This window comes from Schistocerca serialis, chromosome 8 (genome assembly GCF_023864345.2).
Source record: "Schistocerca serialis cubense isolate TAMUIC-IGC-003099 chromosome 8, iqSchSeri2.2, whole genome shotgun sequence".
NCBI classification, from domain to species: domain Eukaryota; kingdom Metazoa; phylum Arthropoda; class Insecta; order Orthoptera; family Acrididae; genus Schistocerca; species Schistocerca serialis.
This window is the reverse complement of record NC_064645.1, coordinates 454,162,108-454,184,413: the sequence shown is the minus strand read 5'-3', so window position 1 is coordinate 454,184,413 and position 22,306 is coordinate 454,162,108. Positions and strand designations below refer to the sequence as shown.

The 22,306-nt window shown below is 40.8% G+C and overlaps 1 protein-coding gene across 1 annotated transcript in view; it reads left to right on the top strand.

Moving 5' to 3' along the window:
* LOC126416733 (TBC1 domain family member 23) overlaps positions 1 to 22,306 on the top strand; it is a 229,456-nt gene that overhangs the window by 60,073 nt on the left and 147,077 nt on the right. The window contains exons 4-6 of the mRNA XM_050084556.1: positions 9,503 to 9,626; positions 13,585 to 13,709; positions 18,500 to 18,650. Coding sequence (XP_049940513.1) covers positions 9,503 to 9,626; positions 13,585 to 13,709; positions 18,500 to 18,650 — 400 coding nt within the window. The remainder of the gene's footprint in view (positions 1 to 9,502; positions 9,627 to 13,584; positions 13,710 to 18,499; positions 18,651 to 22,306) is intronic.

Here is a 22,306-nt window from a genome sequence, read left to right as displayed (position 1 = left end):
AGTCCACACTAAAACTTGAACTTCAAACACTGTAATACCACTTTTATACTCTCTGAACTACTGCTTATGGCCAATTTGGACCGCATACACTTCAATTCAGTACAGTAGAGGTAGCTACGTACTACACCCAGCAATAGTTCTGTAGTTCCAGTTTGAGTGTAGTAACCTAATACCAACACAGTAATTCACTATTGTGTGTGTGTGCGCCATGAAACTGATCAACAGAAGTCCTTAAACAAATCACTCTCTGCAATAGCAACACTTTAAAATTTTATTTTTGTGGGGGCCCACAGCCTCAGTGTGTTTTGAGAATGAAATCATGGTCCAAGTGGGCTCTATTCTCTAAATTATCTGTGCAATTGGCCATTTGCAACATTGAGTCATTTTCAAGCCCTGTAATAACTTCAAAAATGGTGACATTGATTTATAGATTAATTGTCTACAATCTCTCAGATATATGTATATTGTGTGACCCAAGTTAGTTATGTATCTAGAGCTTCCAGCTTCACTTTGCATTGTGATACAGCACTGGTACATGTGACCAGGAATATGTCTTACCTCTGTGCATGGATGGCACAAAAACAATACAATATTGTACATGGTTACATCTATTTGCCGACATAAACAGAAATATGTCACCTTATAGTACATATATCTAAAAACAAAGATGATGTAACTTAGCAAACGAAAGCGTTGGTATGTTGATAGAGACACAAACACACACACAAAATTCAAGCTTTCGCAACCCATGGTTGCTTCATCAGGAAAGAGGGAAGGAGTGGGAAAGACGAAAGGATGTGGGTTTTAAAGAGAGAGGGTAAGGAGGCATTCCAATCCCGGGAGCGGAAAGACTTACCTTAGGGGGAAAAAAGGACAGGTATACACTCGCGCACGTGCCTTTACATATGCTTTCTTCCCACGTTTCAATAACTTCCCTAACAGTTATTCCATAGGAGTTTTCAGATTCTCAAAGCCTCTTTAGAAAGAAAGAAAATAGCTCAAGGAAGAGAATAGAACAAGAAAAGCTGAGGCGTGTACTGTTGCCCAACTGCGAAGCGTCTCAAAGCATGGGAACCCCCCTAAGCTTTCCTAATGTGACACTTACTGGATGTATCTTTTCAGATCCAGTATGTTTCTTAACCCAAGAACTTTGAGACTTTGTGTAAGCTAAGTGATAAACATTGATATGGGGTTGAACTCTCCACCAGCAGTGGTCCGTGATACACTAGTAAAACCTTTTTGATTTCACGGGACACTTTCATCGAGCTCTGTTTCATTTTGACCAACGCCAACTCACCGGGCTGGAAAGATGTGTGGCTTGGCCATGTCTCTCCTTGGCCCTCCTTGACATTCGCTCCTTGGCCATCTTCTCAATCTTGTCGAGTGTGAGAACCAGGCTCATCAGGAAAGCTACTTCTTTCACTATAATATTTGTGGGTTTCCAGCCAAATATTAATTTGCACAGTGTGAAAATCGTGGCTTTGTGCCATAGATTGTTGATTAAATCCTCAAATCATTTAATAAAATTGGCCCAGGTGGTGATATACCTGTGACAAACAGTCCAGTACAACCGATTTGATTCTTTCATCAGCCCCTCAGTGGAGTTACACTGCAGGAAGTATGGTGAAATCCTTACATGCGTAACCTCTAGATAACTTCAAACTTGGTATCAGTAAATGGCAGAACATTGCCTGGTAGTAATTTAATTGGCTCCCAACTTGTACAAAATAAACATTCTCCACCTTCTCTATTTATATTTTTGTGTTCACATGTCTTATCAGATAGAACTGCACATACTTGGAGAACACATCTAACACAACAAAAATAAATGTGCACCCACTCTTGATACGGACAATGGACAGAAGAGATCCATTGTGATTAATTGCCTCAGTGCTTCCACCTGACTACTTTGACATAGGCCCTGAATTGATACAGTGGAAGCTCATATTTTTTTACACTGATCACGCATGGCGATGCACTTCTTCACCTGCCTCCACATGTTCTTGAAAAAAATAGTCACTTGTAATTTAGCTTTGCATATACTAACTTGGGCGTAACTAGTGAATTTTCTGGTTTTACTCCTTGTGCAGGTGGACATCTAAACACACTAAACAGCCTGTCGTGAAGTGACAGTTACAAAGGCACTGGGTTTCGCCCCACTTGGCCTATAAGGCTAAAAGTGTTGCATCTTCATTATCTATCCTTAAGAGAAGTTCATATTTAGAATCTCCATTGAATACAAATTTATGAGAGGGTGTACTGCAAAGAAGGCCTCCAAATTTTTTATGTGAAAACTCTTAAAGCTTTTTGAATGAAGTAAACATTCTAGATGTCTACATATTTTCAGTCCTCTGCCAGCAGAGTTCTCCAGTTTGTAGCGTGTAACATTGCGATGGGTAACATGACTATGTCTATTGTGCTACAATTGATTTTCAAATTTGAAGAGTTTGTCCACACCTGGAGCACCCAATGCTTCAACATGACAATGCCAGACCACACATGAGCATTGAATGGCCATAGCTTTCGTGAATCAGGTCACTCAGAGCATGTACATGTTGACTCGGAAGATACAATTCCCAATCTCCCTGATCTTTCATTCTTCATCCAAAGATTATACCTTGTATATTATAAGATACATTCACGTTAGGCTGTTTACGCAAGCCCGAAGTGCTTCACATACTTCAGGTGGTCGTTCCTGTTCCGTTCCGTATGAATGTCTCACCAAATTGTGGCTTTGTGCTGGGTGCTTTTCATAAAAAAGACTTTTAGCTCTTCCGAACTTTTCCCCTGCTCAGCCTTTCCCCGCCTGTAGATAAGTGGGATAGGACATGCGCTGCCTACATGTCAAAATTGCTGCAGGTACATGGCCCACCGTGCTAATCTTGGATATCTAAGGCAAAAAAGAATAGCTAAGCGCTTTATGATCCGTCAAAATTATTATAGGTTTCCCATAAGTGATCTTTAAACTTCTAAAACCCAAAAATGATGGCCAGCACCTCCTGCTCAGCCACACATTAATTGCACTCCACCACTGTCAATGTCCTACTTGTAATTGACATGGTATGGTGTTGAATGTGAACACACCCCCCCCCCCCCCCCCCCCCGCCCCCTCCCTCCCGCCCCCACACACACACACACACACACACACACACACACACACACACATTCTGTGACGTAAAGACCGAACATGATTCCAAGTTGCTTCTTGAATTCCAGACTAGGAAATTCCGCTATCGCTCTGAGCATTCCTCCTTTGGATGCTATGCCGTCCACTTTAATGGCATGCCCTAACAATGTTATTTCACTTTTAACCATTTCAGTTTTGCTACATTTGAGCTACTTAGTTCCTTCCTTCACGGTGACAAATACTAGCTCCAACAAGTTGTAATGTTCTTCTGTTTTGTATATGGCTAACAATACATTAGCAATGTAAACTGTCAGTTGTTCTATCAACAGTATAAATGCACAAACTGAAATGTTCAGACCAAACAGCACCACACGGAACAGGTAACACAAGCTGCCATGTAGAAATGTGGTATACTTTCTGGATTTTGATGCTAATATAAAATTTCAGTACCTGCACACTTGTGTCTTTAGACAACAAGAAACTTGGGCTTAACTAGTGAATTTTCTGGTTTTACTTCCTGTACAGGTGGACATCTAAACACACTAAATAGCCTGTCGTGAAGTGACAGTTACAAAGGTACTGGGATCCGCCCCACTTAGTCTATAAGTCTAAAAGTGTTGCATTCTCATTATCTATCTTTAAGGGCAGTTCGTATTTGGAATGTCCATTGAATACAAATTTATGAGAGGATGTACCGCAAAGAAGGCCTCTAAATTTTTTATGTGAAAATTCTTAAGGCCTTTTAAATGACACAAACATTATCAATGTTCTACGTCTTTATTCTAGATTTCTACATGTTTTCAGTCCTCTGTTAACAGAAGTCTCCAGATCGTAGCGTGTAACATTGCAATGCGTAACGTGTCTATGTCTATTGCGCTACAATTGAGTTTCAAATCTGAAGAGTTCGTCCACACATGGAGCACCCACTCCTTCAGCATGACAATGCCAGACCACACACAAGCGCTGCGACATCTGCAACAACCCGACACCTTGAGTTCACTGTCATCAATCATCCTCCGTACAGTCCCAGTTTCTGATTTTCACCTGTTTCCAAAACTTCAAGAACACTTTCGAGGACCTCACATTGATAACTGATTAAGCAGTGCTAGCAGAGACGAGGTTGTCGCTCCGTCAACAAAATCAAGCATTCTACAGTGATTGTGATACGAATAAATATTTAGACTAGAAGAAGACTAATATGTAGATTGATACTAAAGTTTGTTTTATTTATAAAACTTTCAGAGTTTTCACATAACAAATTCAGAGGCTTTAAGTTTCAGCATGCTGTTTAGATAATTTACTTACCCCTAAAGGCAATCCTGTGCTCTACTGTACTTGCTTCTTAAAGTTTTGCCGCTTGTAGTTCAGAAGTGATTTCAGCCTTACATTTTTTAATATTGTGCTTTGGCACCCAAGCCGGCCGAAGTGGCCGAGCGGTTCTAGGCACTGCAGTCTGGAACCGCTACGGTCGCAGGTTCAAATCCTGCCTCGCGCATGAATGTGTGTGATGTCCTTAGGTTAGTTAGGTTTAAGTAGTTCTAAGTTCTAGGGGACTGATGACCTCAGCAGTTAAGTCCCATAGTGCTCAGAGCCATTTGAACAATTTTTTTTTTTTGCACCCAAAGTTCATACACTTGCCACCACAGTGAATTGTTATTCTTTTCTGTTCCTAATGCAGTCAGCTGCTGTTTGTCAAACAGCCTCACAGTTCTGAAATATCATCGCCGCAAAGTTCATCAAGAATGTTATGACGACTCGAACTACTGCTGGGGTGATGAAGCTGCGTGACACTCACGCCGTGCACTGTGGGTGCTCTCTCCACCCTGGGTAAAGCCATTAAAACATCCCGGTAAATGCTCTAACAGGCCAGCAGGCAGACCTGTGGCCCTCACCAGTCACTGTCACACCCCACTACGATCAACTGTGTCATCTTCATTTCGCACTTTGTTCACACTCAGTCCTTGAATATTATTTGCCAACAGTCTGCTTGAGATTGGGACCTCAGACCTTGTCGTCTCTGGCAAATCTCGCATCAAGAGACTATGTGGCTTAACTGGTCAGGTGGAATATGCTGATCACCACATTCTGCATCGTAATCCACAATGGCTACCACTCTTGCCACGCTTTGCATGCGTTTTGCCTGTGGTCCCGTTTACACATAAGGTGCATCGACCTACCGCCATCTTGCCGTGATTGTCCATTCTGGTGGCTGCCATACTGGCCATGCAGTTGTTCCACTCTTTGTAGGAAATGTACATCATTATTGAAATTATCCCATGGTGCTGCAATCAGCTCTTGTCGAATATAGAATTGCATCGTACATCTGCTGCAAACAGTTCCGTAGTGAAGCCCATGTCACCGTAATTAATATATTTCCAGTGGTGTTTGCAGAACACTTTGATGGTGCCATGATCAGCTTGTTACTTGTTCTCGCTACAGAAATGTACTAGTAACTATTGCTGAACTCGTTTAAATCATTACGATCCTTGATAACATCTACCGTTGTGTCGACCAAGATACTGGTAGCACATCCATGAATTCTTGTATGAATAATTTTTGATGCACTTTTCCATGTGAATCGAAATAATTTATTTCCTGCAGTGGATGAATGCCTCTTCCACTGAGGTAAGAGGCGGGTGTTGTACTACATTTCTAGATAACTTTAAAATCTCTCTGTCTGTTTTGATTAGTTTCACATCAGCTACTTGATTATGCACTAGCTACTTAAAAAAAATTGCTTGCTGTTTGCTCAGGGTCCAACATGCGCTTTTTCTTGGTTATGTGCATATTACAATCAGTGTGCTGATCAAATATTATATTATTACTTATATAGGTCAATTCAGTGCCCAGTGTCTGCTAATGTGCTGATTGCTTTTAACTTCATTTGCTCATTGTCATCAAAGTGGGATAGATAGATCATTAGCTTCCGACCTTTCCAGGATCTGTACTTGACTCTGTGGTGGGGGCGTCACAATGTTTCTGCACCTACCCGAGATCTGAATGTAACTTCAAACAATCTTTCTCAGCGGTGCATCAACCTGCTGCATCAGCCATACTCAGTATTGTGCAAAATGTTCTTCAATGTCATACATTATTTCCGAATTTAACTTTTACGTTTCTGTTGACATATGAAAGTTAACCTCATCAATCTCTGTTTTTACATTTGAATTTTACCTAATCACAGTTAAATTTACATTTCTCAATGCTGCTCTTTAGCTTTCATTATCCTTTTGCAATTCCAACTTGAAATTACCAGAGGTTTCAGTTGGTGACAGCAGTGAAATTTTGGTCCATCTGTCTCGAACCCTGGAGACAATTGCTCCACTACTGAGTCTGTCATTGCTCGATTGTCATCAGTAGACACTGATAATGACTTGCTCCGATCATTCCCAGGGATTCAACTTTAACTTGTTCTGCTGACACAATACTTGGAGATTGTAATCTTGTTTCATCTAAATACAATACTTGTGTAAAGTACATATTGGTACTGTAAACTTCAGTACTACTCTGTTCCCTCTTAATTCTATCCATGTCAATGACACCCTCAACTTAACCTGGCGAAGTGGAATCTAGTGGGCCCTTATCTCTATTGGCCATTCTATTCTCAAGTGCTACAAGCGTGCCCCACAGTTGCGAATCTGAGACCATATGTTTTCAAAGAATACAGCAGCACATCATCTGTTGCTGCTCCATCTGTCACTGCTGCCGAGGCGTGCAGCCACCCTGCTGCTTAGCACCGCTTGCTCCGGGTGCCACTGAGTCTGCTGCCTGTTGTTTCGGAACCTTCTGCTGCTTATTTTTACAATCAACCCTGTGACGTTGTCAGCATCCATGAAAGTTCTCAGCATACTATAACACACACTGTTTCTGCTGAAAGCAGGAGAAGTTTCAACCTCCATCCGATGATTCTCTGTGGTGCATATAAAAAACCTAAACGTGCTCTTGGAGAATTCCCTTTGGCTCTATTATTAATTACACAGTATTATCAGTTACATTATTTGATAGTGTTTCTCGGCACAATGCTGCACCATTTTGGAACATTTAAATCCTTTCATGTGATAAATTAATTGTATTTAACCCCTTTCATTGCTAATAAGAGCAGTTGCATCGCGAGAAAATAATCAAACCGTAACCGACAACACGCTTCGGAACACACTGTCTGTACCAGGAAACAGAAGTTTAACAGAGGTGTGCAACAGTTTCAATGCAGACCTACCTGTTGGTATTGTGTCCTTGTCAGTCTGCACATTCTCGATGTGTTAACCTCACCTCCCCTTATCAGTAGTACAGTTGTTCTTATGCTAAACCCCAACTTGTGAACTCTGTTGCTGACTTAACTCTGACATAACACTCATGGTGTGGTTTGTACACCAGTAAACAGAGAACAAACAAATCTGGTAAACTCTTAATATATTGTTGAGACCCGGTGTCCTACAGTTTGGCAAGTGTACGTTTATTACAGCAATTATGCAAAGTTACAAGTGAGTTCATCAGAATTGACGGAGCTTGTGTGATCACAACTACTTCACAGCACAACCACCATGGACACAGTTACTCAGGTATGGATTTACAATTTAATCTGCACAACAGCTGCATAATGTGCCGCATATGATTTATGCTCTGTGCCACGTGGGAGTTAAGGCCACAATACCGGGTTAGTTTTTGATCTGCGGGCAATATGTAATACAATATTCTTCAAGACACAAAATTATCTAAACCCTCCAGCGTGACCAAGAGGTAATCAACAACAACATAGTCACAAGATTGAGACAGTGAACAAATAGTCCACATCGTCCCACTTATTCACATGTGTTGGAGCTATGGCGTACTGCACAAGTAAGCTTTGCTCATTATCTATCATTGTGTCAGTCTGTTTAGTCACAATCGAAATATACTTAATCAACACCAATCAAAATATTGCCTACACAGTTGTACTTTTAGACGTTATTAATTGGACATGAAGAAAAAGAAAACCTGTTATGCCATAGAGGTGTGTTCTCCATGAACAATGGCTCATCACCTCCATTAGAAACCTTTCTGTCCTGTAAGTGACATCAGACAGTCCACTTTAGGAATATTAATGCTTCTCATAATAAAATGGCCTCACACAGTAGCTCCAGTGGAGACACTCTCAGAAGGCTATGTGAAATAGCACAATTTTATGATGAACTGTTTTTCAATTTTGTGCTGCACTGCCTTGAACTGTTCCAGCTGGTCATAACTGAGGAGGTGTCTACCACTGCATACTATGCTGTGTTTCTATTTGTGATTTCTGTGGTATTTTTACTGCAACCCTTCAAACTTCCTGACACTACAGTCGGAACTCCCATTGCGATGACTTGGATTTTTAGCGCGTGCCCTCTCCCTACTGCAGAGCAATGGGTTCTTGTCGCTGCTGCCAACTACTGTCAGTTCTGATTATTATACTCAATCAAAATTCAAATATCTCAAGAGCCTAAACTTGTATGACAATGTGGTTTTGATAAATCTTAATCATTGCTGTAATCTGCAAACTTAGTACCTCTGAAATGAGTGTGCACAGTGGGGTGACATACTACTGCCATATCTCAACTACCTAGAAAATATATGACACTTCATTTCATAAATACCCCAGATGGAAGTTACAACCCATAATTGCTTGAGTCTAACAGTGGAAGCTTATAATTTCCCCCATGTCCCCTTAACAATTAATGGGTTAGGAAGCCAATGTTTGATATGTAGGGAACACATTACAAATTTGTGCTAACAAGTTCTACAACCAGCCTATGAGGAACTGACACCAGGAATTGCATTCTATATACGTGAGCGTCTTTAGTTTGATAACAAGGTGTTTGGATCTGCCCTCACCCACCAACCCCAAGAATGTGATTTGACTGAACTGAGATGAAGGTTGTCTCAAATGAAGTCAATGCAGATGAGATGAAGGATAGAGAAATCTAGAGAGTAAATAGCAATTAGGATTGAGGAGACAGAGTAAAGTGTATGAGAAGGATTGGAATATAACAATATTATGAAAAGGAAAGTTGCTACTCATCATATAGCGGAGATGCTGAGTCGCAGATTGGCACAACAAAAAGACAGCGTATCTGCAGCTCAGCATTCCACTATATGGTGAGTAGTAACTTCCCTTTTCATGATATTGTTACGTTTCATACTTAATTTCCATTGTTTGTTTGAAGGATTGAAATATGCGAGCAGAGATCTCACAGATGCAACTGGAAATTATGGCATGCTGCCAATAGGACTGCAGATGTATCTGCTGTACATCTCTTGTACTTTCTCGACACTTCCAACATAGGATGGTAGCCTTTTTCAATTACGGTCAACTGTCTCTTAAGAGATAAATAACTAATGGGGTGTCTCTTCACTTCACAGGGGTTGCAGAAAGAATGGAACACCATTCCACTTGTTCAGGCTTCTGCTATTGTATCACGATCCAGAATTGTGTTCTTCACTGGATACAATGCGCATCAGCCCTGACCAGTACTGTCTCACATGGGTAAGTTTTGAACTATGAGCTCTTTACATATTTAATTTGTTAAACTTTCACCGACTCTTGCACGTTCTGTGTGTTTCTGAATTCATACACATTTAAATAGTTTCTATTTTAAAAAATCAATTTAGCTTGGATTTATTGACAGTTGGATGATCTTTGTGTTATGTAGCAAACATGTTTTCTGTTATTCATTTCTATTAAATCAATAACAATTTTTAATCCCTTGTCAACCAAAATGTTGAAGTTTTGTAGTTTGTAAAAGCCAAACAAAAACTGAAATTATTACTTAAGGCCAACTGTGTAAACATCACTGACTGGAGGTCAATTTTGACCTTAGTTCAGAAATTGAACTCTGCTCATGACTCCACACCATTGAATAACACTAAACTTAGATCCACTGAAGGAGGTGCAGTGTTGATTTAATTTAGCATGAAACACTTTTTAATGCTGTAGAAGAAGTTCTTGTAAAGTGCAAAAAACTATATGATGAAAGGAGACCACAAACTGAAAAGTAGAAGCATTTAGTTCTCTCTAGGCACCTCACAAAAGAAAGAAAACGTATTAACTTTTGGATTTATCCTTTGACAAGCTAGGAGTGGGGGGGGGGAAGCCTACTACGTGGTTCTACCTGGACTGACGGTGCAAATGCTGTTTTGCGGCAGGTGGACTGATTGTAGTGGGGCTAGTGTCAAGTGGGGTGGGTGGAGGGGGAGGGAAAGGTGCTGGGGGTGGGTGGTTAGCAGCTCAGAGGGAGGTAGCGGATTTTTTGGCTAGGAACGGAGCAGGGAGAGTTGGCAGGTATACGGGCTGGTACAGTTTTAGCAGAAGTGGCACACACTGAAGGTGACATGGGGACATGAATTGGGTAAAGTTGACGGGGTGGTGGAAGGGGAAATTGTTGGGTGGAGGGTGCAAGGATGGTGGGTTATCAGAGATTGAGGTCAAGATGATTACAGGAGTGGAGGATGTGTTTTAGCAGTAACTCTCATCTGTGTATTTTTGAAATGCTGGTGGTGGAGGGAAGGATCCAGATGACTGGGGTTGTGAAGCTGCCGTTGAAATTTTGGATGTTGTGCTTAGCTGCATGTTGTGCCACTGCATGGTCAACTTTGTTCTTGACAACAGTTTGGCAGGGGCCATTCATCCTGGTAAACAGCTGGCTATTAGTCATACTAATATAAAAAGCTGTGCAGAGCTGGTATGACATGGCTGCATCCACCAGTGGCCCAGCCTCTGATGGGGTAGCATAAGTTTGTGACAGCACTGGAGTAGGAAGTGCTGGGTGGGTGGATTAGTTAGTCTTGCACCTGGGTCTTACACAGGGATAAGATCCCTGTGGGTAGGGGCTGAGATTGGGAGTGGCATGGGGATGGACTATATAATGGTTAGGGACAGAGATAATGTGACATAGTTATGCTAGTGCACGTTTAGCCACACCAGAAATTTTAATTTCAGAAACTCATGCAAGTATGGATGCGTATGAGTTAAGAAGCATCGTGGCACTTCTGGAACATTAATTGAAGATTAATTTCTTCGAGCTTTGGTTTAAGGCATGGTAATCATACCTCCCTATAATATCTTTGCTGCATGGAGATGACACGAATAAAAATAATTACAAATATTTATGTTGTATAAAGACCATTTAAAGAATCTGCACAACTAGGGTATAATGGAGGTTGGGTAGGCGACGGAATACCACTTTAGGAGGGGTGGGAATGATCTTGGGTAGGATGTCCTTGATTTCAAGACATGATTATTGGTAATCAAAGCCCTGGTTAAGGCAGCAGTTCAGTTGTTACTGTCCGGGGTGATATTGGGTGGTTTGTAGCTGGTTCTTGGGCTGGTGTCTGTGAAGTCAGTTGTGTCTCAGAGATATAATCAATCCACTGACCCAGCACTTCCTGTTCTAGTCCTGTCATAGGCTTGTCCTACCCTGTCAGAGGGAGGCCACCTGTGAAAGTGGCCATGGCATGTACCAGATCTGTTGCAGTCACTGCACAGCTTTTTGTATTGATATGACTACCAACAGTTGTCCACCTGGATGAATGGCCACTGCCAAACTGGAGATGAGAGAAAAGTAGACTACCCTGTGGTACAACATGAAGCTGAATATAACATACTTGATTTTAATAGCTACTTCACAACCCAGGCCATCTAGCTCCTCCCCTCGACCTCCAGCTTTTCTGAAGTGTACAGATGGTTGTTACCCCTACATCACATTTTCTGCTCCCAAAACTGTTCTACTCTCAATCGGTATAATCTACTGTCCCCACATCAACAGTTTCTACTCCCACTGTCCTATAACCTCTTCCCAATTCATGCCCCTTCTCCCTCATTGTGCTCACTCTCTGCCAACACACTCACCAGTCTTTTCCCTTCCCCCCCTCCCGCCACTCCCACAGCATCCCGAACCTGCCGGCCACTTTCTACAGTAACTCCTGCATGCTCTACTTGATGGCACTCTTCTATCTACCCACCCTTTGTTATCCGTCCTCCTTCCTTGCCTCCTTCCTGATCGCTGCTTTCATTCAGTTCAACAGTTACGTTCTGGCTAAAGTGGCCAGAAATGATAGTCATGTGTGCATGAAGTGTGCCTACTTGTATGAATATGTGTGTGTGTGTGTGTGGGGGGGGGGGGGAGGGGGGGGGGGTTATTTCTTTTCTGAAGAAGGGTTTGGCCGAAAGCTTAGTGTTAACAATGTTTTTGTTGTGCCTATCTGGAACTTAGTGTGTCATCTTTATGGTGAATAGCAGTCTATCATTTTCATAATCATTGATATTTCAACCTGGACTTTCCATGGTTTACTTGCATAACGTAATTTCTTAACCTAGCCTTACAATTATTTAGGAATAAAGGAGACGACTCAAAAGGCAGAAGTGCTGCATCGTTCATAGGTACACAGACAAAAGGTTCAGAGCTTTGCTAACTTTTTTCAAGCTTGTAGGAAAAACAAGCACCTCCGCCCCCACCCCCCCACCCCCACCACACACACACACACACACACACACACACACACACACACACACACACGTACGTCTCCCTACATTGTACTCAGTCAACTGCCAGATCTTTTCTGGTCCACGGTGAGTATACCATTTGTTTCTGTACCTATCGACAGTGCAGCGCTTCTGCCTTTTGGTGTCGTCCCCTTTATTCCTAAATAATCGTAATTGTCAATCAGAACTTTCTGTGCTTTATTAACCTCCGTCTGAACAGGCCTTGGAAGGCCCAACGGTACTGACCAGCCGCCGTGTCATCCTGAGCCTACAGGTGTCACTGCATGTGGATATGGAGGGGCATGTGGTCAGCACACCACTCTCTCAGCTGTATGTCAGTTTAAAAGACCGGAGCCACTACTTCTCAATCAAGTAGCTCGTCAGTTTGTCTCACAAGGGCTGAGTGCACCCCACTTGCCAACAGCGTTCGGCAGACCGGGTGGTCACCCATCCAAGTGCAAGCCCAGCCCGACAGCGCTTAACTTCGGGATCTGTCAGGAACCAGTCTGACCACTGCGGCAAGGCCTACCTTACATATTTAAAAAAAAAAATTGAGTTTCAGTAGTATGAGAGTGGCATATTCACATGTCTGATTAACATTTTTCGTGTTGTTAACTTGTATATTATTTACTTCTTCTTGCCTGTATTTCCAGTAAACAAAAAACATATTTTTTGTAAAGACACAAGAGTGTGAGTTGACAATTGCAGTTGAACTTGACTTGACATGTGAAATTTTGCCACTCAAAGATGATCCTACTTCACCGTTATACAATCTGGGATTTACATATATACAATGCAGGGTTTCAAATGCAGTTGGATCTGAGATCATTTTCTGTGTTAATCTATGGTCAGTTGCTTTATACAGTTGGCACTCATAGTACCATTCATATTTGAATCTGTGCTCTCCTTGAGAAACCATTACATTTTCATAAACTTCCATTAATAATATATTCATGATTATCAGTTCCAGTCGCTGTTTGCAGCAACATGCAGCTTGCCTGTTGTACTTTGCATGTGGGATGTTTATTTCCGTCAAGAAGATCCATTCTTCATCTACTTCCTTGCTCTTGTAATGCTTGTTAATGCAAGGTGAGGAAAGTAAGTGCTGGTAAATTACCAGAAATGCATGCTTGAAATCATAAGGATAATCATTCACTAACCAAAAGTGAGAAATTATTGAAATGTATTTAAAACTGAATCATTTTGTTGCATGCCAGTGCAGTGTTAGAATGAATGACGAGGTAATGAAATACAATAGTGTTCCCATGCTGTATGATTTAATATAGTTGAGAGAGACATGTTGGTAGAGCTGAAACACAGTTACTTTTAATTGATTCAAAAAATATTAGAAACATTTGTTAAATACAACAAGAAGTAAATGCCGTAATTATGTGAAAATTTAATAGAACTGGTGTATGAGTAAGGCACTTTTTAATGTACAGGAAACTGGAACAGTTTTGGGGAATTGTTTGTATATTGTCACAGAGAGGAAGTGTGAAAATAAGTTAATAACCATACACATGAGTTTCAACAAAGTTTTGTGTTGGTGTTGATCAGAGGTCTATACTCCACAGTTCAGTTGTACATCAGATACAGACACGCAATATGAAATCAAGTGATGTGGTGTTGCCCAAAACTAGGCTTTGTTCATATCTGCAGCAGGTCGCCAAAGCAAATCTCACAGTGGATGCAAACACAGTAATTATGTAGCACTTTGAAGACAGCCAGTGAAAGTCTGTAAGTGGGAAATGGTATTTACGTCCATTTACTCTCACTTGAGTAATCCATGTTGTTATTGTTGTCTGAAGGTGTTTTTATGTTTGTAACACCACTTACCTAACATTAGTTTTCATCTTCCAAGAGTACACACAAACTTTTGGTATTGCTTGCATTTAAGGTTGGGTTGATTTATAGGAAGAGACCAAACAGCGAGGTCATCAGTCTCATCAGATTAGGGAAGGCTGGGGAAGGAAGTCGGCCGTGCCCTTTCAAAGGAACCATCCCGGCATTCGTCTGAAGCAATTTAGGGAAATCACGGAAAACCTAAATCAGGATGGCCAGACGCAGGATTGGACCATTGTCCTCCCGAATGTGAGTCCAGTGTACTAAACACTGTGCCACCTCGCTCGGTGCATGTTAGGCTCCATAATTTCCAGCAGGTTATTTAAGTGACTGTCAGACCAGAGCATAAGAACCACTCGCCCCTAGAATTGGCACATACTGCTTCAAGTACAAAATTTTGTGCTCATTGGACAGTAATGTGGAGCAGTTGGTTGTTATGTCCCAGCCCAATTGAGGGAATGCCACACTACCTTTGTCCTTGAGGTTCACGAGCAGCTCAATATCAGCTGGCATCAGCAGTAGAGGTGATGGGTTGAATGGTGGCAATGACAGTGGTGCAGTCCCTTGGTCTATGAAGCCAGGCTGTAATGCCAAATCATCTCCACAGAAAATACCATACGTCAATGAAATCGGAGGACTCATCCTTTGATAATGTATTGCCCCTTGTGGCTGCAAGTTGCAAAGCATGTGGTAAGAGTCGTGTATGCACGAGTTTACTTGTTGATTCCAAATCTCCCCTGCTGACATTTATGTGTAGATAATTTCTACCCAAAGACTCTGATGGTTTAGCTCACGATCCCGAGGCCATTCAGCATTCGGCGTAGAAACCCGAGTTGTGATTTGCCTACAGCTACTTGTGTGGTTTCCTGTAAGGTCTGATTGACTGCCAGTTTCAAACACTGGCACAGTTCATAGAATATCATTGAGAAATGATCATCAAGCTTCGACAGTTTTTAAGTTTCCTGATCATTTGATAGTTATACAGTAGAGCTTCAAGTTACGGGCGCTGAGTAGGAATTTTTGAATTCTTGGTTCGCAGAAACGAAACTACTATATTAATCAGTACTTCGTGAACAACGTGACTGCCCTTGCTCCTAATGGTGTTTATGAAATTGTACACTAGCAGCTACAATGTGATATTTCTGAGAATAGTAGGATGATGAAACACACATTTTCTTAAACTGAAGAGTCATACAGAGTGGGTTAATTTCCTCACAAAATAGGTGTGGTCCTAGAAAGAAACTGCTATCACTGTAATCCACCAGACAGTATGTCTTATACCTGGCAGTTTCACTGCTGCTGTTACAGATTTGAATTACATCCATTTTCAGTGATCTTATGATTTCTCGATAACATTTGGTTTGCAAAACTGATGTCTACTGGTGGAGTATGCAGTGCATCTATAAGTAAATATAATGGATCTGGTTTTGTTGGTCAACTTTTCCTCTCTGTGTTTTGACATACTGTTAGAAAATTTTCGTTCACTTTAATAGATTTGATGACAGTTATGAAAACCATCTTACATTGCACTGGAAGAACACTAATGAAACAATGGAAACTCCAGGTAGGAATATCAACATGGTAGGAAAAGACAGATTCCTACTTACCGCAAAGAATACATGTCAAGTTGCAGACAGGCACAATTAAGACACTCACATAAAGCTTTTGGCCACAGTCTTTGTCACTAAAACACACACACACGACTTCCATCTCCAGCATATCAGGCCAGAATGGTATTCTACCCTGAGATGCTGGAGTTGGCTGTTGTGTGTGTGTGTGTGTGTGTGTGTGTGTGACTGTCAAAGGCTATACCCGAAAGCTTTGTGTGAGTGTCTTTTAATTGTGTCTGTCTGCAATTTGACATAACTTCTTTACAGTAAACAGGAAGAACATTTGTCTATCTATATATTTATTTATATCTAAAAACAAAGATGATGAGACTTTACCAAACAAAAGCGCTGGCAGGTCGATAGACACACAAACAAACACAAACATACACACAAAATTCAAGCTTTCGCAACAAACAGTTGCCTCATCAGGAAAGAGGGAAGGAGAGGGGAAGACGAAAGGAAGTGGGTTTTAAGGGAGAGGGTAAGGAGTCTTTCCAATGCCGGGAGCGGAAAGACTTACCTTAGGGGGAAAAAAGGACAGGTAAACACTCGCCATTTTGGAAGGAAACATTCCACGTGGGAAAAATTATATATAAAAACAAAGATGAGGTGACTTACCGAACAAAAGCGCTGGCAGGTCGATAGACACACAAACAAACACAAACATACACACAAAATTCAAGCTTTCGCAACAAACTGTTGCCTCATCAGGAAAGAGGGAAGGAGAGGGGAAGACGAAAGGAAGTGGGTTTTAAAGGAGAGGGTAAGGAGTCATTCCAATCCCGGGAGCGGAAAGACTTACCTTAGGGGGAAAAAAGGACAGGTATACACTCGCACACACGCACATATCCATCCACACATACAGACACAAGCAGACATATATGTCTGCTTGTGTCTGTATGTGTGGATGGATATGTGCGTGTGTGCGAGTGTATACCTGTCCTTTTTTCCCCCTAAGGTAAGTCTTTCCGCTCCCGGGATTGGAATGACTCCTTACCCTCTCCTTTAAAACCCACTTCCTTTCGTCTTCCCCTCTCCTTCCCTCTTTCCTGATGAGGCAACAGTTTGTTGCGAAAGCTTGAATTTTGTGTGTATGTTTGTGTTTGTTTGTGTGTCTATCGACCTGCAGCGCTTTTGTTCGGTAAGTCACCTCATCTTTGTTTTTTTTATATATATATATATATATATATATATATTAATGACAGGTTTCAGACTGTTTTTCATCACTCAGTTAATAAATAAATGTTGTTCCTGTGCACAAGCAGACATATATGTCTGCTTGTGTCTGTATGTGTGGATGGATATGTGCGTGTGTGCGAGTGTATACCTGTCCTTTTTTCCCCCTAAGGTAAGTCTTTCCGCTCCCGGGATTGGAATGACTCCTTACCCTCTCCTTTAAAACCCACTTCCTTTCGTCTTCCCCTCTCCTTCCCTCTTTCCTGATGAGGCAACAGTTTGTTGCGAAAGCTTGAATTTTGTGTGTATGTTTGTGTTTGTTTGTGTGTCTATCGACCTGCCAGCGCTTTTGTTCGGTAAGTCACCTCATCTTTGTTTTTTTTATATATATATATATATATATATATATATATATATATATATATATATATATATATATATATATATATATATATTAATGACAGGTTTCAGACTGTTTTTCATCACTCAGTTAATAAATAAATGTTGTTCCTGTGCAATATAAGATGATTTTCATAATAGTTAATTGGAATCGCAAAATAGTTGCAGACCCATTCTAACTCCAGTATGCTGGAGATACTGATTAGTAGATTTGAATTTATCATCATCTGTGTGCTGTTATAATCAGGCAGCGCAATGTTACGCATCTTCCCAATTTTATTTGTTTCAGGCCTAGTTGGAGATGGAGGGGCTATTTTGTTTATTTGTGGGAACAAGGATGAGCTAAATGATAATACGCTATCTGTGACTTTCCATTATTGTAGGAATGAAAGATGTTAAGATGTTAAGTAGGTATCTTTTTCTGATTTCTCTTGTGTTGAAGACAAATGGCTAAGCAGGGTGAAACATAAGTGAAAACAGAAAATATAAATTGAATAAGCAAGCTATAAAAGCTGCATCCTTGTAAACATTGTTAATCATATGTCTGTTATAGTAAAGTACTTTACACCTAGTGTCTGTTTACCTGTAAATTAAGGAAAAACTAGTAACTTTTTTGCTGAATGTTACACAAAGAAGATTGCTTTTGTTTTCCAGATGATTTATTGTTTGCATAAAAGTCTCCATAATACTACTAGACCATTCATTACTTTAAATACACACATCATATTTGAACCATAAAAATTGGATATTATTTAAATAAGAATCATGATCAACATCTCGATTAGCAGCACCCTTAATTGTAGACAATTTGTAGTGTGTGTGATGTAATCTTGTTTCCTTTATTTGTTTCAGATCTCAGATAATTGGACTGAAAAACAGTAACAAACAAGAAATTATAGATATTCTGTCATCAATGCCATGTGCTTTAGAGGCAGATGATGTCAATGATTTCTGCTCATTAGCTCAGTATTATGCATTTCGGACGCCGTCTACATTTAGAAGGGTAAGTCATAGAATGTAAGGAATTGAACAGTGGATGCTTTCAATTCACTCATTACTCATGCTCCATTTATGAACCTTCAGTGATGTGTAACAAGTGAAATCATATGTTAACAAAAAGAAAAAGCTACTGCAGACTACAAAAATAGGTAACTCATTTAATTGCATATAATTACTTGTGCTTACTCCGATAATTTTAATACAGTAATTTTTACTTTTCTGTTTTGTAAAAAGCTGGTATGTACTCCCTTTTTTAGAAAAGCTCCATGACAGTGTTTTAAAAAAATGGAAAATTGCTCTTACCAAGTAATGTTCCTAGCACTTATCAAAGTAGTCCCCTTAGCTATCTATACACAATTGCCAATGTTTCTGGAGGTCTTGGAAGGAAGCAGGGAGCTTTTCAACTGCAATACTTGTAAGCTCAGTTGTCTGTGATGTCTTTACGAACCTTTCCTTTCAGTCGTCTTTTCACTCACAAAACCAAGAAAAAATGCAGGGCGAGACGTCGGGCGAGTGTGGCGGATGTGAAATGGCAATAACAGAATGTTTGGCCAGATACTCATTAACAGATAAAACAGTATGGGGTCGTGCAGTAAGGAGCAGTTGTGAGAACACTGCAAATCAGGGTGGCAGTGTCGAATTGCTTGTTGTAAACGTTACAAGACTTAATAGATGTAAAGTGTGTGGTGGTTCACTGTTTGACCAGGAAGAACACACCCATGGTGAACTAATCCTTTACTCTCAAAGAATTCAATCAACATTTTCCTTATTCTCGAAGGATGTCATATGTCTTTTTTCAAGGCTGGTGATCCAGGACTCTGCCATTTAGCACTTTGATGCTTACTATGTGGATCATACTGGTATCACCAACTTCCCAGTAATAATCTTTGACAGAAATGTGGAATCACATATGGCTCTATCCAGTAGTTCAGCAGAAATTCTTCACCTTTCATCCTTCTGTTCATCTGCTAGCCTGTGAGGGATGAGTTTTGCAGTAAGTTTCTGTTTCCCTGAATCTTCGTGTAAAATCTTATGATACACATCACAATTGAAATTCAGTTCTTCCAATATTGCACACACAGTTATATGATGACCTTCTTGCAGTAACACCTTTGCGTCAATCTATAATGTAGATGTCCAACAACTCTGGGTTTGTCTTGCACTGAATTTCCGCCTTCACAAAACATTTCGTTGAAAGTGCCTTGTCTGTGTGTATGCTTGCTTAATCACTGTCCACATTTCAAAAGGGGTTTTCTTGAGCTTAACACAGAATTTAATGTTCACTCTTTGGTCTCAGTCAGCATGTAGTGTGTCACCATAACTAATGTGCCACGAACCAGAGCAGTGTGTTGCTAAGCACAGCCCTGCCACCTAGTGTGTTTGCATGGAATCATGGTTAAGGTCATTTCAAGAACACACACATACTAGGTAACATAAAAATATTTGTTCCTTTTTAGTACTGCAAACTCAGGATAAAAACACCTGTCCTGGATGTTTCTGGCAAAGATAGTGTAAATGGGACACTTGGTACCCTTAGCTCTGGGCTGGGGTATTAGTGGGTTGACATACAAAAAACATAAAGAATAAAACTATGTTAGTGTTGAATCCATAGGATTTATGGGCCGATCAGTCAGTTCTGATAACAAAACTGAAGTCTCTTGTTTCCATCTAGCGAATCGTGCTGCGAACTACAAACCAAGAGTTCTGCTCAATGGACAAACATTGAGGTACAATCCTTTGCCAAAATATCTTGGAATCACTCTAGACAAACCCTGAGCTACAAAGAGCACTTCACCAAGCTTTCTCATAAAGTTGCTGCAAGGAACAACACACTACATAAGCTCTGTGGTACCACCTGGGGAACCCCTGCTGACTGTCTGCGTTTAACTGGCATCAGTCTTGTGTACTCTGCTGCCGAGTACTGTGCACCTGTCTGGTTGGGAAGTGTACATGTGAAGAAGGTAGACACAAAACTTAATGACACAATGCGCTGCATTACTGGTTCCATCAAATCAACCCCATGCCACTGGTTAACTGTACCGAGTCACATCCCTCCACCTAACTTAAGGTGGAAGCAAGCTCTACTGAGGGAGGCCAAGAAAATCTCTGCATCACCTTCTCTCCACTGCACCAGGAATTCTGTCATCCGCCACAGCGACGATTGCGATCAAGAAGACCAGCAAGTATCACTGCAGGACAACTCATCACGGATGGTTTTGATCTAAATGAAAGCTGGAAGCATGAATGGTCAGCAAAAACATTGGGAGCAAGAGCCCATCACCTTGATCCCACAAAGAAGCCAAAAGGTTTTGACCTACCGAGGAAACTTTGGTGCCACCTCAACAGGTTAAGGCCTGGACATGGTTGATGTAGCTACTTCAGGTACAAATGGGGCTGAATCAGTTCACCAATGTGTGAATGTAATCAAGAAGAGCAGACAATTGAACATTTAGTCCAATGCTGTCCACTTCATTCATACCCTGGAATTCCCTATGACTTGTTCACTCTCACACCCAGCTTAATTAACTGGTTGAAAAACATGGACTTTAAGGTTTAATCTTGTCTTATATCATATGTATATTGTATAAAATCATTTGCCTTATATCAACTGTATATTGTATAAAATCACCATACGATTAAATAAAATAACATTTAATCTCTAGGCGTGAGTGAGTGCAAGGAAGGAGTGACATGTAACATACATAACTCTATAACACTTGGAGTGATTTTAGCCAAAGTTGGTACCCTAATAACGTACTCCCTGGATAAAAAAATAAGGAAAACTATAGTGACTGAACAACCTAGCATTCCTTGGAGTGGGGGTGGATATCGGAGAAGGGGGAGGGAATTGATAAGTCATCTTTACTATGAAACACCTAGAGAAATTTCAACGAACTTCAATTAACCGAAATCCTATCAAGTGTGAAATATGCTCAGTGATTAGTTTTCTGATTACAAAAGATGTGGAAGCTGTTAAAGTTCATCGGCAAACTAATGAAGTTTTTGGGAAAAAATCAGTAGTGGAATGGTAAGATATTTGAATAAGCCATTTTAAGCATTTACTTACATCCATGGTGAAGTGCGAAATGGGCATGTGCAAAAGTCCAAGAAATTGGACACTTCCTGATTTAGTCTTTATTTAATGATTTTCCTCAAGTTTCAAGAGATGTGCTTTGTAAAATTCTTACAGAACATTTAAACTATTGAAAGTTGGGAGTTCAAGCTTAGCAAGTGGCTTTTGTTGCTTTGTGACAATGTGCATCCACATACTGCACCATGAGCCAATACCTCATTGCATTTTATGACTGGGAACAACTCATTTTATCCTTTGCAAAGCTTTTATCTGGTGCTCAGTGATTACTACCAATTCCTGCTGTTTTGTGGTGGTGCCCAGGGAGGGGGGGGGGGGGGGGGGGAGACAAATTTGAATGCTCAGCTATGATATGCTCAGTGATTACTATCAATTCCTACTTTTTTTGTGGTGGTGCCTTGGGGGGGGGGGGGGGGGGGCAAATATGATGCTCAGCACCCAAAACAACCCTGCAGCCATGGTCAGGTGGCAGATTTTTATGATATTGCAATTCAGGAGGTTGTTTTTTGTTATAGTGAGTGACGTAAAATTGGTGAAAATTATGTTGAAATGTAGAATAAGGTATAGGT